General features: G+C 40.4%; 1 protein-coding gene across 4 annotated transcripts in view; it reads right to left on the minus strand.

Moving 5' to 3' along the window:
* Nucleotides 1–18402, minus strand: part of ATG13 (autophagy related 13) — a 40463-nt gene that overhangs the window by 11724 nt on the left and 10337 nt on the right. For 3 of the 4 annotated variants that reach the window (XM_057748953.1, XM_057748951.1, XM_057748950.1), the window contains exons 3-11: nucleotides 11757–11838; nucleotides 10708–10788; nucleotides 10246–10365; nucleotides 7382–7428; nucleotides 5974–6114; nucleotides 2147–2187; nucleotides 1309–1405; nucleotides 906–1004; nucleotides 43–136 (exon numbers count right to left, since the gene is read on the minus strand). In XM_057748953.1, coding sequence (XP_057604936.1) covers nucleotides 43–136; nucleotides 906–1004; nucleotides 1309–1405; nucleotides 2147–2187; nucleotides 5974–6114; nucleotides 7382–7428; nucleotides 10246–10365; nucleotides 10708–10788; nucleotides 11757–11825 — 789 coding nt within the window. In that variant the 5' untranslated portion in view covers nucleotides 11826–11838. Of the gene's footprint in view, nucleotides 1–42; nucleotides 137–905; nucleotides 1005–1308; nucleotides 1406–2146; nucleotides 2188–5973; nucleotides 6115–7381; nucleotides 7429–10245; nucleotides 10366–10707; nucleotides 10789–11756; nucleotides 11839–18402 lie in introns of those variants that run through there. The other variant, XM_057748952.1, reaches the window with a different exon arrangement.

Raw genomic sequence — 18402 nt, forward strand, 5'->3', positions numbered from 1 at the left:
TACCAAACAACTACCGCCACCCCAGAACCTGTTTCCCCCTACCTGGGATGGAGGCGAGGTGGAAAAAGAGGTGGTGCACACTTCTTGAGAATCTTCCACAGAAGGATACGTTACTCCAGCGTCCTCACCGGTGGTTCTATAGTAAGGGGAAAAGAAATCAGGAACTGACTGATGGCAGGCGATTTTAGGAAGTATACAAAGACATATTAGATGAGGGTGCAAGTTGTGACATGAATTGTTTCAGGCAGAGTTCCTAATGGCAAGAGAGGTGTGTTGAGTCCTTGATAATTTCAAACATTTCCAGAAAGCAGCATCTAGAGGTTGACAATGGCTTTTTTTTAAATGCAAACATTTTACCTGACATATCATTTGAGAGTATTTTCTTAAGCCTGGCCAGTGTTGGGGCCAAAGAATTATCAGCAATAGAGAATGCAGTGAAACAAAAGTCTAGACTCCAAAGATAAAACCTGTCCAACTTTATGAGTCCTTCATAGGAAGGTAGTATTTCTCCTGATACAAATCTCTTCCAATCTCCAGAATATTCTATTATCTAGGATCTAGGCCTGGAGATATTTGATTCTGATGTATCCAACTGAATTGTGCCAGTGGTGACCTGAAAACCATTTAGTATGCAAAGGGCATTCTACAAATTACTGCCACTCTTGTAGTCTCTAAATCAAATCAAATCAAAAGTGAAATCACTACCGTCAAGGTCCAAAATATCCAAGAATTTTCTAAGACTTGGTACACCTTACAGGCAGCAGCAAGAATGAACGCTTGCCACTCCACTTCCCTCCACGCGTCCCCATCAGTGCCCCCTTCCTACAGGGGAGTGCTGTGGACTTGTGCAAGACAGAGGCTTCTGCCTAGCTGCAGTTTGGCGAAGCGTGTTTCACATTCCTCACCTGTAACTGCAGGGGTGCATGGGCGAGGAGCTGGGATAGGGACGGTCCACAAAGTGGTCAATGATAATTCCCATGATAGGTGGGGTCCTCTCAAAGTGCCTGTAATGCAGTAAGCAGATTGCCGTATTGGTTAGAATGCCCTGTCAGTCCCCCTGAAGCCCTCAAAGAGCCCCTCACCTCCTATCTACTGGCAGGAACCATAGAGCCTTAACTACTGCCTCCCTAAATATAAACCACCAATTCTACATTGGCTCTGGGACACTCAGATTCTCCAACCTGGAAACTGGGTTCTCTGAGTTAAGCAATGGCCACGCTGAATTGTAGGCTTAGCCATGGGGTTTGGAGGAAAACAACTTTAATATCTTTGGAAGAGTTCTGTTGGATTCCAAGGTTCTTTCCTCACCTGGTGGACATGAATGCCAAGTTAATTCTGTAAGCACAAGAAAGAGTGATGGTGCCCACAGGGGTACCCACTGTCCCAACACGAACTGTCTGGAAACCTAGGAAAAGATAAATAATTAGCTTTCTTTCAGAGGATACTGACACTACCCCCCGTGTCTTTCCCTGAACCATTAAGGCTGTTGTACAGTCTCTGGCATTACCCACTTAGCACCATGAGTGCAGCAGCCTCAGTTTCATACACATGTGCATATATATATTTTTTCCTTTGATTTATTCTATAGTGACCTTATATTGGTAGGGTAAACAGCATTTATTTCCAGATAATCCTACCTTCAAAGAGGTAAAATGATTATTAGTCCTAAAGCTTAAACTAGTCCTAAGCAACCCTGTCCAGGTGTATCAATAAGACAGTGAAGGGGCACAAGGAGTTTCTCACACAAACTCCTCAATTTATGAAGTAACTGCGCTCCCACCCAAGCTGCCACCCCAGAACTAAGTATAGAAAGAGCCAGGGCGTTACAACAAAGCTTTCCTGGTTTCAGTTCCAATTTTTCAACATTGCGGATACTCATCAGAAACTTTTTAACATGTTCATTATAGAAAATTAGGAAAACAGATAATTGTACAAAAGATAAGAAAGAATACTGAGTTACTGGAATCTGGGGGGAAATTATTCAGTCATTCCCTGGTGGCTCTTTAGACAAACTACCTGTCTTCTCCTTACTTGTATCACACACACTAAAATCACAGCTACGTATTATTACAGGCAGCATCCAAGCACATCTCTGAAGTCAGGAGCCCTCTTAACGCTACAGATGTTTTTCAACCATGATACGTACCTTCTCCTAAGCCATTCAGCTGAACTTCCCCAAAATATATTCTGTAAGGAAGAAAGAAAGAAAAAAAAAAAGTTACCTGATTCTTTATTCTAAAGGCCTGCATACCAAACACCTAAAAACAAAATAAACAAAACTAACCCTTCTTTTCTTATCTGCGTGAACATGTCTCTCTTAACGGAGCAATACTGCTATTACTTGATCAAGCTGTAGACATGGGGATGTATATGGAGAGGACTGGTTAAAGAAATGAGGAAAATAAAAATTAACTGTAAACTGCTATTTAAGTTTCTTATTCCTGCTCCTGCAATGTGTTTGTAAAGTATACCTACTGGGAAACAGAGACTATACAAATAAAATTGGCAAATAGGTCTGGGACTACTATTAGAAGGTACAAGATTTTTAGAATTGAGGTATAATTGTCACACGACATTATATTAGTTTCAAGGGCATATAATAATTCAATATTTGTACACATTGCAAAATGATCACCACACTAAGTCTAGTTAACATCTGTCATCATTCACAGTTACAGAATTTTTTTTTCTTGTGACGAGAACTCTTAAGATCTACTCTCTTAGTTAGCAACTTTCAGATATGGAATAGAAGGTACTAGATTTTGAAGCATGGTCTTCAATTAAAGGTAGCTCACTGTGCTTATCAAAAGTCATTCCAAAGTAAACTGGTTAAGAAATTAGAAAATCTTTTCCACCACAGAATAAGTAAGACTATCTTAAAAATATAAACACAGCAGAACCTTTCCATTAACCTCCCTGGGAAGGCTAGTCTATATTAGCTACAAGTCTGAATTATAAAACACTTAAAAGGTATTTTTATATTTCTCAAGCAATATAGTTAGAAATTAAACACATACATGTGTTTGTTCAATAAAGACTAAGCTCCTACAATCTACAAAGCTCTATGGTTAGATGTTAGGGATGAGATAAAGATAAATTAGAAAAAAGATTCAGGATAAATCTGAATCTTAGGTCTCACAGATTATAGTCTGGAATGGGAAAAAAGAAAACTATGTGTGTGTGTGTGTCTGTGTGTCTGTGTCTGTGTGTATATCTAAAATACACGCACGAAAGTGAAAGACACCACAAAGCAGGAGTTAGCAAACTTTTGTTTAAAGGATCAGTTAGTGGGACTGCCCTGGTGGTCCAGTGGTTAAGACTCCCAATGCAGAGGGTCCGGATTCAATACCTGGTTAGGGAACTAGATTCCACATGCTGCAATTAAGAATTCACATGCCGGGACTTCCTACGTGGTGCAGTGGTTAAGAATCTGCCTGCCAATGCAGGGGACATGGGTTCGAGCCCTGCTCTGGGAAGATCCCACATACCACGAAGCAACTAAGCCCGTGCGACACAACTATTGAGCCTGTGCTCTAGAGCCTGTGAGCCACAACTATTGAGCCCACGTGCTGCAACTATTGAAGCCCACACGCCTAGGGCCCGTGCTCCGCAACAAGAGAAGCCACTACAATGAGGAGCCTGCACACCAAAATGAAGAGTAGCCCCTGCTCGCAGCAACTAGAGAAAGCCCGTATGCAGCAACGAAGACCCAACACAGCCAACAAATATATAAAATAAATAAATTAATTAAAAAAAAAGAATTCACATGCCGCATCTAAAGACCCCTGGATGCTGTAACTAAAAAAAAGATCCCACATGCCACAACTAAACATCCTGCATGCTGCAATGAAGATCCTGCATGCCACAACTAAGACCTGGTGCAGATAAATAAATAAATGAATGAACAAATAAGTAAACAAACATTAAAGATAAGTCAGCACAACCTTCTCATTTAAAAAAAAAATAAAGGATCGGTTAATAAATATTTTAGGCTTGAGAACCACATAGTTTGTAGCAACTATTCAGCTTTGCTGTTACACTGCAAAAGTAGCCACTCATAATGATAAACGAATGGGGTAGCTATGCTATAAAATAACTGCATGTATAAAAACAAGCCAGTGGTCTGCTAACCACAGTTTGCTGCCACCTGCCATAAAGCAACATACGAATGATGTTACTAAAGTGTTGCCAGAGGAGAGTTTGCTGGGTGCCCTCCCATAACACGCTGGCAGTCACCTGAATACTGGCACAGAGCTTTAAACAACCTGATTATGCTCCACTTTTTCTTGGCTATATTCTTATGCCACTCACGGGCTAAGCAAAAGTTTTCTTCACAGATAGTACACCATAAAACTTTAATGCAGTCTTGATGAAAAACAAATTCAGAATGATTTTTTACAACAATGTTTTTCTATAGTGAAGGTATCAGATCTACAGGATTAGGGGAAAAAATGATAGTCCAGCAACACAAACAAACAAAAAACCAAGCAAGACGACTGTGTAATTTTATAAGGTGACCCTGTAACCTGTTAGCAACAGTACAAACAGAAAAAAAAAAAAAGAGCTAAATCTACCCCTGAGATAACCCGCTTCTCTATGGTTTAAACTACAGCTATTTGTGTTCAAGAAGCAATCCTAACGAGGGGCCATCAGGGAGCAACAAACACCTATCTCCCAGGAGATATGAGAGAAATGAAGACTGGAAGCACAGCTATGAAAAGCACCAGGAGTCCTAGTCAACTAAGCTGATGACTAGTAGTGTAGCATGGCTGCTTACAGAATAACCAAAGTGAAGGAAGCTTAACATAGGTAAATGAGAAATAAGAGTTAGAAAGTAATCCATCATATCTGAATAAAAGTCTAGTAATTTTCAAATGGAATACTCATCCTGAAACCTGGGAAGACAACAAAAATGTATTAAAGACTTGGAAAAATAAGCATAGGAAGGGTTGCTAGATTATTTCAACAGAACTAGTTAAGTCTCTAAACCTTGGTCCTTCCATCCTACTACACTAATTCTTCTCAAAATCAGCTCTATACATGTAAGCCAAAGGCTAAAACCCATAGCTCATCACTAATAGGAACCAGAGTCTTGGATGATTTGCAGACCCCTGACTTTCCAGGCTCTGCTCGCACACTTTTTACACATCCTCTTCACCACCACTCTGGTCCATTCGATAATCTGCGTACAGCTCATTTCCCGTCCTCCATGTATGCCCTGCCATCTGTTGTACACCCTGCCTGGAGGGGTCATGCTCCCTCACTTCTACCAGATGAAATTCTCTCTGCCTCAAGGTCTAGCTGGAATGCTACTTCCTCCATGAAGCCTGTCTTGATTATCCCATCCGGAACAAACTTTTTCTTCCTGTTTTCACAGTACTTTTTTCCTGACACTGCTGTGCAAATCCTGCTTTTTACTGTGACGATGCGTGTACCAAATTATTTCGCCCATTAGATTAGCAACACCAGTAGGGCTGGGCCTCTGTATAGTTCTTCCTTGGGCCTACCGCAACGCTTGCCTTAAAAAAGCAAAAATATATGTTGATGTGAAATCCTACAAGGAAAATACCCAAAGAACTGTCAACCAGTTCTTTACATCCACAGACAACTAATTAAAAACAAAACTGAACCAGCAGTTTGTTATACAAAAAGTTTTAATTTAACTCTGGGATACAGAATGCTGTGGCGTCTTCCCAGGACAGCCTGTTTTTCAACGTCTTAAGCTCCTTTTCCAGCAATGAGATATATATCAGTAGGACTTCAAAATCCACTCCACAGGAATCATGACTGTGCACAAACAAAAGAATAAGAACTTGGCTGCTTTGGAAAAAGCTGAGATTCAGAAGGGAGAAAGCTATAGCATCAACTATCCAAACACCTGTCCAAAAATTAATCACGGGACACTTGAATGCCGGTCAGACAATGCGCAAAGCGATGAGGCTGAGGAGCACATCATGAAGGTGAGCTGCTTACCTGTACAATATGACATATTCATGCCCTTGTTTTCTGGAGAGTCTGTAAGCGGGCGTCACCCTAGTTATAGCAAGGAGAGACTTCAGTAGCAACGACAGTCTGTTGTACACGGCATAGGAAACTTTGATTTCTTTATCACACCTGGGGAGCAAAGACACGATCAGTATTCTCCTACTCCGCTAATGAAAAACAACAGAAATGCAATGAGTAGAGATATTAGTTATGTTCCATCTAGTGACAGAGATTAATTTGTTAGCATTAGAAAAAAAAAATATATATATAACTGAATCACTTTGCTGTACACTAGAAACTAACACAAGGTTGAAAATCAATTATACCTCAATTTACAAAATGTAAAAAAAATCTGTTAACATTATTCATAAATTCTGATAGAATATAATCTGATTTGCAGTCTAACCTTTCACAGAGTATTACAGTCAACAGAGATAGCTGCAAATTAAATGCTGGAACTGTATAAGATTAAATTTATTATTAAAACATGTTCTGAACTAAAGTTGTAATTAGAGTTCTTTGTCAGTTTATCAACAGATTGTTGAAGTTAGCCAAAGCTTCACTTTCTCATGCACTAGACAAAGGCAGGTGGGCACCAAAAGGTATCCAACATATTTTTTTTCCTATCTTTGAAGCAGTTATCCTTCTAAGAAATAAAGCATCACAGCTAAAAATAGTAATTCAATATTGCAATTGTATTACTGACAGTGTAAACAATTTCAATTCACTATCTTACAAGCAGTCTACCTCTATACATCTAACAGGAAATCCAGAGAAGTGTTTGGTACTAAAATTTTGGACTATAACCTGGCAGCTGCTTTCTATCTAAGAAAGGAAATAATGCCCATACCACTTATTAATAAGATTTTTCTTTTGATGTGTTGCTATTTCCTCAATTTTCCTATATATTCTTGAAAACTAAAGCTTTGGGCAGGAAGTAAGCTAATCTGCTCTGAAAGAAGAAAATGGAGGAAGAAAATAACATGCATTTCCAATCCATGACCAACAAAGCATGCCTAAAGGAGTAGTGAGGGGAAATCTTATTGGATGTCTGCCACACAGAAAACAGACAAAACAGAGTAGTCATGTTACAAGAGCTCATGGGATTTAATCAGAGAACTATCTGTACTCTGGGAAAACAACAAATCCTTGTTCAGCTTTCTCTCTGCTCTTCTCCCCGTGGTGTCTGAGTCTCTCTGGACTGACACTCCCTCTGAAGGTCATTGCTGTGCCTGGGCTGGAAGCCAAGCATGAAGCAAACTGTAGCAAAGGCCCACTGGCTCTGTTAAGTGATCAGAACACTCTCCATGACTGATACAAAGCCCCGCTTTTCACATGATGCCGAGCACTTTATCCTCAGCTATCACAATGAAGGACCCTAAGACACAGCACTTACTTTTCATTCATTTCCAGACACCAGATTTCTAGCTCCATGGAATCTCCCTGTAGATGGGACAATTGAAAGACATTTCAGGGTTTTTTTTTATTATCTTCTGATCCCTTATTATAAAGCCCTGTATAGTCACTATAAAAATATTAGAAAGCAGAAATAAGCAAAAAGAAGACAGACATCAATGTATAATCCAATCAGTGATTTTTCTAAATAAAAGTGAGATCATACTGTACATACTATTTTTATCACTTACTTTTTGTCAATAAATACAACATAGAATTCTCCTTATAATTAAAAATGCTACATTATTTTTAATGTCTGCATAGTATCCCACCATATGACAACCATTTTATCCAATCAGTCCCCTCACACTTGGACATACAGGTTGTTTCTAAATTTTCACTACTACAAACAACACAGTGATAAACAGCCTTGAGACTAAAATTCTGTATGCATCCTGAATTGGTTTCTTAAGGTAAATTTCAGAATTAGAATTGTTAGATCAAAGAATATTCATGCTTCTAAGGCTTTTCCTATGTATGTCCAAATTGCTCTTCAGAAAGGTCAATATTTGCTATGTTGGAGAGAGCCTTTCCCTCCAATTCTGTAAAGGATATTTTTTGGTGACACTCACAGTTAAGAAATATCTTAAGCTCCTTACTTAAGTTTTTTTAGCTATTTGATGTCTTTAGCCAAACTGTTCAGTGTCTCTGTGTTACTCTGAACAGACTTAGTCTAGTGGGTGGGAAAGAAAAAGAAAAGACCAAAGCCAGAATCCCTTAACCCTGCAATTCTCCTGTTTGTCATTTAGTGAGAAGGACAGTCACATACTTTTGAACACAAGTAATTTTTTCATGAATCAGTTGTAAGAGGGCTATTTTTTTAGGTTTGGGAATAAATTTAGGTTTGCGGAGCAGAGAATTTTTATTTGTTCTAGGTCAAATTTAAATATGTATCCTTAATATACATCTTTTTCATCATAATGTCATCTCTAAATGACATGATGAATTCTGAATCCTGCCCCCCACCAAAAAAAAAAAAAAAAAAAAAAATCAAGGGATGATGGGACAGTAGGAAGTATCCAAGACAAATTGGTGTGGTTTCTCTAGGACAATCACAATTGAGAATCAGATTACACAGATGCCTGAGAAAGGAAAGAAAGAGTTCTTCCAGGGATTCCTTTCGGACTCCCTATGGGTCACTAAGGAAAATAATCCACAGTATACACTAGCAATTCAGTAACGAGTAGGAAGTTTTGTTTTATTTGGTGCTGAAAGTTGCCATGGAATAAGTTCTGACATCATGCATTCAACAAAATTGAGAGCCTACTGTGTGCCATCCCAGGCACTGTGCCAGGCAGAGAGATGATTGTTTAATTATATCCTGCCTCATTTCAAAAAGAAATGAAGAACTACACAGATAAATAAGATGTGGCATAGCTGCTGACCTCAAGAATAAAAGCACAAAGGATGAACAGGACATGTAATGATCACCTATCATACGTTATGTTAGGTAATCTACAAATAAGAATGAAATGAGGAAATACGATAGCCCTGTAAGACTCTGAAGTGTTGTGTTACTTTGATGGTGTTAGTGGAGGTGGGGTTAAGTTATTTGGCCAAGTTGCTCAACTAGGATCTGAATTGGGGTCTGTATAGCTCCAAACTCATTTGCCCTTTATTACACCATGCAGCCTCACAAGCCTGTAGTAGACACAGATTAATAAACATGAAAGAAACAATATTTGCCTCAATCCTGACATGGAATAAGGTGAGCAAAAACACATTAAAAAAACCCCGACAATATAGTTCTACTCTGGAAACAAACGTAAAGAAAACACTTGAGAAGTCTAAAGAGGGTTTAGAAAGGGAGCTCCTCTAGAGCACATGAGTGTTGAAGGATGTGCAGCAACATATCACATATAGATGATACATATAAAGATGAGGGTGAAGAGTTTATTCCAAGGGGTTGGAAGAATAAGTACAAAACCCATGACCCCCTCAGAGAATGATGAGATAATCCGAGAGGGAAGGGGCAGGAATGAGGCTGAGCTGGAACCGGAGTGTGAAGAGCTCTGAGTGCCAAGTTAAGACACCATCCTGGCAGAGAGAAGGGAACCCTCCTGCAATGTTGGTGGGAATGTAAATTGGTGCAGCCACTATGGAGAACAGTATGGAGGTTCCTTAAAAAACTAAAAATAGAACTACCATATGACCCTGCAATCCCACTCTCGGGCATATATACCCGGAGAAAACCATAATTCAAAAAGGTACAGGTACCACAATGTTCACTGCAGCACTGTTCACAAGAGCCAGGACATGGAAGCAACCTAAATGTCCGTCAACAGAGGAGTGGATAAAGAAGGTGTGGTACATGTATACAATGGAATATTACTCAGCCATTAAAAAGAATGAATTTAATGCCATTTGCAGCAACATGGATGGACCTGGAGACTGTCATGCTGAGTGAAGTTAAGTCAGACAGAGAAGGAGAAATATCGTATGATATCCCTTATATGCAGAGTCTAAAAAGAAATGATACAAATGAACTTATTTACAAAACAGAAACAGACTCACAGACTGAGAGAATGAACTTATGGTTACCACGGGGAAGGGACAGTTAGGGAGTTTGGGATTGACACGTACACACTGCTATATTTAAAATGGACAACCAACAAGGACATACTGTCTAGCACAGGGCACTCTGCTCAATGTTACATGGAAGCCTGGACGGGAGGGGAGTGTATGGCTGAGTCCCTCTGCTGTGCACTTAAAACTATCACAACGTTGTTAGTCAGCTATGCTCCAATATCAAATGAAAAAGTTAAAAAAAAAAAAAAAAAGACATCATCCCAGCCATAACCTTACCTCAGAAGTCTTGAGTGAGATCTCCACACACATAGACCTCCCGACGGCGGGCAGCTGCCCTGCCAGCGCCTTCTTTGCTTCATGTGTCACCTCCGGGATGTCTTTGATCGCTAAATTGAACTAGAACACAAAAGGAAGTTTGTGTTAAACATGCACAAGGAACCTCATGGAGACATAAAGCAGTAAGACTGGACGCTGAGTACTGCAGGCATTGCTCTTGACCGATAGCCCCAAAACTCAGGTTGAGACGGTTTTTCACCCATCACAGGGGAAAGCCAAAAAACAAATACATCGGACTAACATTTGACGAAGAACAAACGTTCCAAGTGAATGGATCAAATGGAATTAGGAATTTTAATGTTGTGGTTTAGTAATACTAGAAACAGTATTATTTATTACTGCACTACGATTCCTTACGACAAACACCATAGTATGTCCCTTGGCAAAGAACAGAGATTTTACCCAGTCTGAACCCGTTGGGGAAGAAGACGAACGAGTACAAATCTTCTCGCCCAGTCGAGCCTGGACAATCACTTGGACAGTCTGAAAAAAGCAAATGAACAAAAAGTCAAAGAGGAAAAGTTGTAACAAGTTGACTTGGCTCCCAATTGGGGTTAAACCCCTTCCCACGCAGGGCTCAGAAGATGTCGATGACCATAACTGGACTTCAGGAAAGGGCAGGGTTCAAAACCTTCAAGAAGGAGAGAAAAAACAAGGCACAAAAACAATACCGTAAATATTCCTCAGGGCACGGTGTCAACCACCTAGAGAAATTATGGCTTGAGGCTTGTAATCTATAATATCCTCACGTGGCAGAAGGGAAGTTGCACATGGTGGCTCTGACGTTCATAAAGAAACAAGTCCCACCGCAGGTTTAAATATTCACTGCCATACACTTATGTAACCATAGTAGATTTAAACCAAGGATGCCACAAGATTCCACATGACTTGGCCCATATGGCAAAAGTCTTCCAACTACTTCACAACCAGAATCTACTTCAGGGACTGTTCTTACATAGCAACAGTTGAGAGCAGGGAGCGAGAGAGCTGGAAATGACTTTTAGGTTGAGGAAAATATGCCTTCTGAAGCACTCAAAATTCAGTCTTATCTCTTCATTTACCCAGAAGGGAACAATAAACAAAAGTGAGACATTTCAGAGGTAGTTGATGGTTAGGGAAAGATGCCCAAACTGCTGTCCATTCCAGTCCACAGTCGTTGTTCCCACCCCCAGGGGAGCATACCGTGCCAATACCCTGGCATAATAAGTTTGACATTTCTGCAAACAGGCTTGCAAAAAAAATTTGTTTTTGAACAAGGAGCTGTGGAAAATTGGAAGCTACTTTTTAGTTACACCCCCAGTACCGCCCCCAAATTTCACAGTTTGGTTTACAACAGACAGAAGTATCCCTTAAAATGGGCAAGCTGCAAGCTGTTATGCTGTATTTCCGAAAAGGGAGAAGCATGGAAGTTATTTCTAACAGTTCGAGGCTCAAGAGAACGGATATATTACCTTGAGGGCAAAAAACTTAATGAACTTGTCCAGGTCCTTTCTGTCCTGAGAATTGAGATCAGTTTCCATTGCCTATAGGAATCTAAAACAGAAAAACAAAAACAAAAAAAAAAAAACTGTTGAAAAATGTGACTAATATCTTTTAAAAGGGACTGCTACAAAAAAGCACACAGAGATGGTATTGTCTACTAGCTGTATGAATAATCATGTAGGAGGTAACAAAAATTTCCCCCTTCACTAGAGACACCAAAGTGAAAAATAGAAAGATACTATCTTTTGAGGAAAATAAATTCCACACGAGCTAAATCTATAGACCTAAAAAACAGATGAGACAAGCCATTTTACCTGAATCTGAAACTCTGAGCTTTTAAATATAACTTATCTGTTAAAAAAGTTACATTACTTACCTATTAAAAAAGTTTTATTACCCAGAATATTGAAGACTAAGTTTTAATCAGACAAAAACTTTACTAAAACACAAAATGAGTTAACATTCCTTCAAAAGGCCACTAAATCAATGTAACTTTGGACGGGTGGGGTAGGGGTGTGGGTTTTGCACCCCTTTTGAAAATCTGATGACATATGACAAGCCCTTTCTCCAAAAAAATGCACATACACAGAAAATGTTTGGATATATTCAGGGAGTTCACGGATTTCATGAAGTACGTCACAAACCCCCAGATTACAATGGTTTGAGAAGGGGCCGATATGAGGAAGAAAGCATTTATGGGGAGAAGAGCAGGAACACAGGCGTATAAGCCACGGAGAGCAAAATGGGTTTGGAACTATTAAGTATTCCAACTTTCCAGCGGTTGTGTATGGTGTTGGGGCCAGACCACGAGAGTCTTAAATACAATGCTAGAGACTGCATCTCACATGTCAGAAATAGGAGCACCCTCAAGGCTTTTGAGGAGAGGAAGCAAAACCAGTCCAAATGGTGCTTTAGAAAGGTAGCTTTGCTGGCATACTGTAGAATAGTTTTGAGCATAGAAAGCAGGGAAACCAATTAGGTCCTTGGCAATGATTCAGGCTTGTGGTCAAGGCTAAAACTCTAATACAGACATGGTTTGGAAATAGTATAGATGGGAGGCATTTTAAAGGAAGAGCTGACAGGATTTAAGGACTGAGTGCAAAAAGTTTAATGGGGTTTCAGTCAACAAAAAAACAAGAAAACCAGAGGGAGAGCTAGTTTTAAGGAAAGGTGTAAACAAAAGGACAGAGCTGAAACAGGAAATAATGAGTCCAAGTTAAAAACAAAACACTGTTCTTTATTGAGGTATAACTTACAGGTAGTGAAATGCGCAAATCTTAGGTGTACAGCTCAAAAAACATTTTATACATAAACACTCATACAATGATGACCCAGATCAAGTTATGGAACATTTCCAATAACCCAGGAGGCTCCTTTGTGTCCCCTTGGTCAATAAAACCACCAAAAGGTAACCATGATTCTGACCGTTGTCGCCACAGGTTAGTTTTGTCTGTTTTGAATTTCTTACAAATGGAATCAAATAGTATTAACTCTTTTTGTTGTGTAGCTTTCTTTATTCGACATTATGTCTAAGATTCATTTATAATGCCGCATGCAGCCGTTTATTGTTTTTCATTGCTACATAGCACTCCACTTCACGAATACACCACAATTTATAAATTCTACTGTTGATAAACATTGGGGTTGTCTCCTGCTTTTAGCCATTATATTCTTACATGAGACTTGTGGTGAATATAAACACTCATTACTATCAGATGCGAAGCCAGGAGTGCTGATGTTGGGTCACAAAGTACACGGATGCAGGCAGACCTTGTTTTATTGCACCTTGCTTTACTGTGCTTCACAGATATTCCCCCCCCCCACCTTTTTTTTAAAGAAAGTGAAGGTTTGTGTCAGCTCTGCGTTGAGCAAGTCTATCAGTGCCATTTTTCCCATGGCATTTACTCACTTCATGTCTCGGTGTTATATTTTGGTTATTCTCAAAATATTTCAAACTCTTCACCAGCAAAAAGATTACGACACACTGAAGGCTCAGATGACGGTTAGCATTTTTTAGCAATAAAGCATTTATTTTTATTATTATTTTTAAATGAATGTATTTAGTTTTTGGCTGTGTCAGGTCTTCATCGCTACACGCGGGCTATCTCTAGTTGTGGTGAGCGGGGGCTGTTCTTCGTTGCAGTGCACAGGCTCTAGGGTGAGCGGGATCAGAAGTAGTGGCACGCGGGCATAGTTGCTCTGCGACGTGGGATCTTCACGGACCAGGGATTGAACCCATGTCCCCTGCCCTGGCAGGAGGATTCTTAACCACTGAGGGACCAGGGAAGTCCCAATAAAGTATTTTTAAATTAAGGTATGTACATTTTTGTATTTTTTTTGATTGCTTAGTGATTTATTCTCTTAAGCCTCCATCAGCAGGTAGAATGGAAGACCCCTCCCACCCTGATGCCTTGAGTAACCAAGGCATTATACTCCTTCACTGCCTGCTCTGTCTGGAGGACCCATACATCACTGCCTTTTTTCTTGAGGTACTCCACAGTTGATGGGGGTACCTTCAAGCCCTCACTCATCCCTCGGCCAATCACAAGGATCTGCACACCCTTCTCAACAACCTCCAACACATCTTCAGGCTGCTGGAGAATGCTGCTGGTCCTGGACAGTATCCTGGTGTGGGGGAGACGCTGGGGACATAGACACTGGTGGCAGAAACATTAGGGAGCACTCATCTGCACGAGCTCTCCTGGAGGCTGACATCTTGGCACATCTCATTTTTGTATTTTTTAAAAATAAATTTATTTATTTACTTATTGGCTGCATTGGGTCTTTGTTGCTGTGCATGGACTTTCTCTAGTTGCAGTGAGCAGGGGCTACTCTTTGTTATGGTGCGCAGGCTTCTCATTGTGGTGGCTTCCCTTGCTGCAGAGCATGGGCTCTAGGTGCACAGCCTTCAGTAGTTGTGGCAGGAGGGCTCAATAGTTGTGGCTCACAGGCTCTAGCGCACAGGCTCAGGAGTTGTGGCACATGGGCTTAGTTGCTCCACAGCATGTGGGATCTTCCGGGACCAGCACCCGAACCCATGTCCCCTGCATTGGCAGGTGGATTCTTAACCACTGCGCCACCAGGGAAGCCCCATTTATTTTTTATTTTTTATTTTTTGGGGGGTACACCAAGTTCAATCATCTGTTTTTATACACATATCCCCGTATTCCCTCCCTTCCTTGACTCCCCCCCCCCCCTCCCCGCCCCAGTCCTCTAAGGCATCTTCCATCCTCGAGTTGGACTCCCTTTGTTATACAACAACTTCCCACTGACTATCTATTTTATAGTTGGTAGTATATATATGTCTGTGCTACTCTCTCGCTTCATCTCAGTTTCCCCTTCACCCCCCGCCCCCTCCCATACCTCAAGTTCTCCAGTCCATTTGCTGTATCTGTGTCCTTGTTCTTGTCACTGAGTTCATCAGTACCATTTTTAGATTCCGTATGTGTGAGTCAGCATACAATACCCATTTTTTTTTTAAAGACATAATGCTATTGCACTCTTAAGAGTCTACAGTTTAGTTTAAACACAACTTTTATTTGCACAGGGAAACCAAAAAATTCATGATTCACTTTATCACAGTGATCTGGAACCAATCTACAATGTACCCAAGGTACGCCTGTATTTAGTATTGACAGATACCGCCAAACAGTTTTCCAGGATCTGTACCAATTTACACCATCACCAACAGTACATTAGAGCTCCTGTTGTTCCACATCTATACCACCACTTAGTATTGCTGATTCTTTAACTTTAGCCATCCTGGTAGAAGTGTGGTGATATCTTATTTAATCTGCATTGAATGATTGGTGATTAACTTAGTGATGAAATGATGACTGCCTTTCCCTTACTGGCACCTTTTCAAATGTTTATTAGACATTTGGATATCCTCTTTCATAAAGTGCTAGTTCAAGCCTTTTGCCCACTTAAAAAAATTAAGTTGTCTTTTTCTTACTGCACTGTGGGAGTTTTAAAAAAATATATAGTGGATTAAGTACTTTGTCGGATATGTACTGCAAATATCTTCTCCCAGTTTGTGGCTTGTCTTTCTTGTGCAATTTGTTTCTTACCATGAGAGTCACAGTATACTAATGGACAATGGCCAAACTATATATATATCAAGATAGAGCTCTGACCCACAATCTTCAAAAATCTGGCCCAGGAAGCCAACCTACTATCTACAGTAACCAGTCAAGGAAGTCAGGCTGTCTCTAGCAACTAGTCCAGGAAGTCAAACAATAACCCCTGTAAAAATGGCACCAAACAGCCAGGACTTGATTAACTGACAGCTTCACTAATTTTTATCCCTCCTTCCAACTTAGGACCAACCAGAGAAAGCCAAACATGTACCCCCCAACCAATCATATAGGATACCCCCACTTGTAGTCAGGCTGCCTACAGCTTCCCTGTGCCAATAGCCCAAATCAGGACATACCTGAAGCCTTTCTTGCCTTTTTTCCCTTATACAGCTTCCCCAAAGGTCTACCTGCCTTTGCACCTCTGCCAAAGGCAAGTGCTAGAACTGACTTCTCTGCTACAACAAACTCTGAATAAATGGCCTTCGCCTGTTCTCATTTGGGTGGGGTCTTTGTGCCCACATTAAATACAGCTTTATTGAGGTATAATTAATGATAAATAGATTGGAAGTGTAAGATTAGATAAGTTTTGACATGTTTATAACCGTAAAATCATCACAAAATAGTGAACACAACAATTACTCCCCAAAAGTTTCCTCATGTTCCCTGTAATCGCTCCCTCCAGCCCCACCCCCATAATCCCCCATAGCTAAGCAACCTCTGATATGCCTTCTGTCACTGAAGATCCCTCCCTGCGTGTTCCAGAGTTTTACATGAATCATACTGTACGTACTGTCTGGCTGGCTTCGTTCACTCAGCACAATTGTTCTGAGATTCATCCACGCTATATTCTTGTCTTAAATCCATGTTATGCTCTACGGTGATGGTTCATTGCTTTTTTTGTTAAATAATACTATCCTCTCATGGAGTCTTCTGGTGACCTTAACTTCACTAAGTCCAATTTATCAGCCTTTCCTTCAGTGGTTAGTACTTTTTTGTGTCCTGTTAAACATTTTCTGCTGATCTCAAAGTCATGAAAATATTCTCCTACATTTTCGTCTAGAAACATTATTGTTTACCTTTCACATTTAGATTCCTGATCCACTGAAAATTAATTTTTATATATGGTGTATGCTAGGGATTAAGATTCACTACTTTTAGCCAGTCAATTCAGTTTATATAATAGGTTAAATTAGAAACACCAGAAGATCTGTCTGAAAATGCTAAATCTGAAACTAATGGAAAAGGTTAAGACTGAGATTAAAGTTGGAGACAGATCTCAAAAAAGAAGCAATAGGACTTCCTAGGTGGCACAGTGGTGGAGAATCCGCCTGTCAATGCAGGGGACACGGGTTCAAACCCTGCCCCAGGAAGATTCCACATGCCACGGAGCAACGAAGCCCGTGCGCCACAACTATTGAGCCTGCACTCTAGAGCCCTTGAGCCACAACTACTGAGCCCAAGTGCCACAACTATTGAAGCCTACGAGCCTAGAGCCCGTGCTCCGCAACAAGAGAAGCCACCGCAATAAGTAGCCCACGCACCGCAAGAAAGGGTAGCCCCTGCTCACTGCAACTAGAGAAAGCCCACGCACAGCAACAAAGACCCAATACAGCTAAAAGTAAACTAATTAATTAATTAATTACAAAAAAAAAAAAATCCGCCTGCCAATGCAGGAGACATGGGTTTGATCCCTGGCCCTGGGAGATTCCACATGCCAAGGAGCAACTACGCCTATGTGCTACAACTACTGAGCCCACATGCCTCAACTATTGAAGTTCATGTGCCTAGCACCTATGCTCTGCAACAAGAGAAGCCACAGCAATGAGAAGCCCATGCACCACAACAAAGAGTAGGCCCTGCTCATTGTAACTAGAGAAAAGCCTGCATGCAGCAACGAAGACCCAATGCAGCCAATTAATTAACTAATTAAATTTTAAAAAACCTATAGCAAGAGATGAAACCACTAAGGGAGATAACAGAAAAAAAACAAAACAACGACCTTGGGAAACATCTGCATAAAAGAACCATGAAAAGAAATGCAAGAACTAATCTGAGAAATAGGAGATAAAATGATTTCTGAGCAGTTTTCAGAAACTGAAGGCAAATTAAAGTTTTAAGATTGAAGGGATGGTGTAAGTTCTCATGGAGGAGGCAAAACTTTACCTCTACTCATCTTTCAACTAGGGCTCCATTAACAAAAAGATTAACAAGAGAAAAACAGTTTACTAACTAATGCAGTGCCCATAACATAGGAGAAACCTCAATGAAAGATAACAAAGCGGTGGCTTAGAACTGCGGCTTAGATGGGATCTTCAACAAAGAACAACAGATTCATAGGGAAAGGACAGGACAAAGGAAAGCAGTTTTAGGCATCCAACGGCTCAGACTGTGGGAAGGTTAAATTCTGGGAGGAATCTAAGTAAGGGAGCAAGGTTTGTTTGCCGATTCCTCTGGTGTCTTCTCAGGTCTGATAAAAATCTGTTTCCAGTAAAAAAGGGGGATTTATATCCTGCCTTTAGGCAGAAAAGGGGAGGGC

Source organism: Hippopotamus amphibius, chromosome 9, assembly GCF_030028045.1.
Source record: "Hippopotamus amphibius kiboko isolate mHipAmp2 chromosome 9, mHipAmp2.hap2, whole genome shotgun sequence".
NCBI classification, from domain to species: Eukaryota; Metazoa; Chordata; class Mammalia; order Artiodactyla; family Hippopotamidae; genus Hippopotamus; species Hippopotamus amphibius.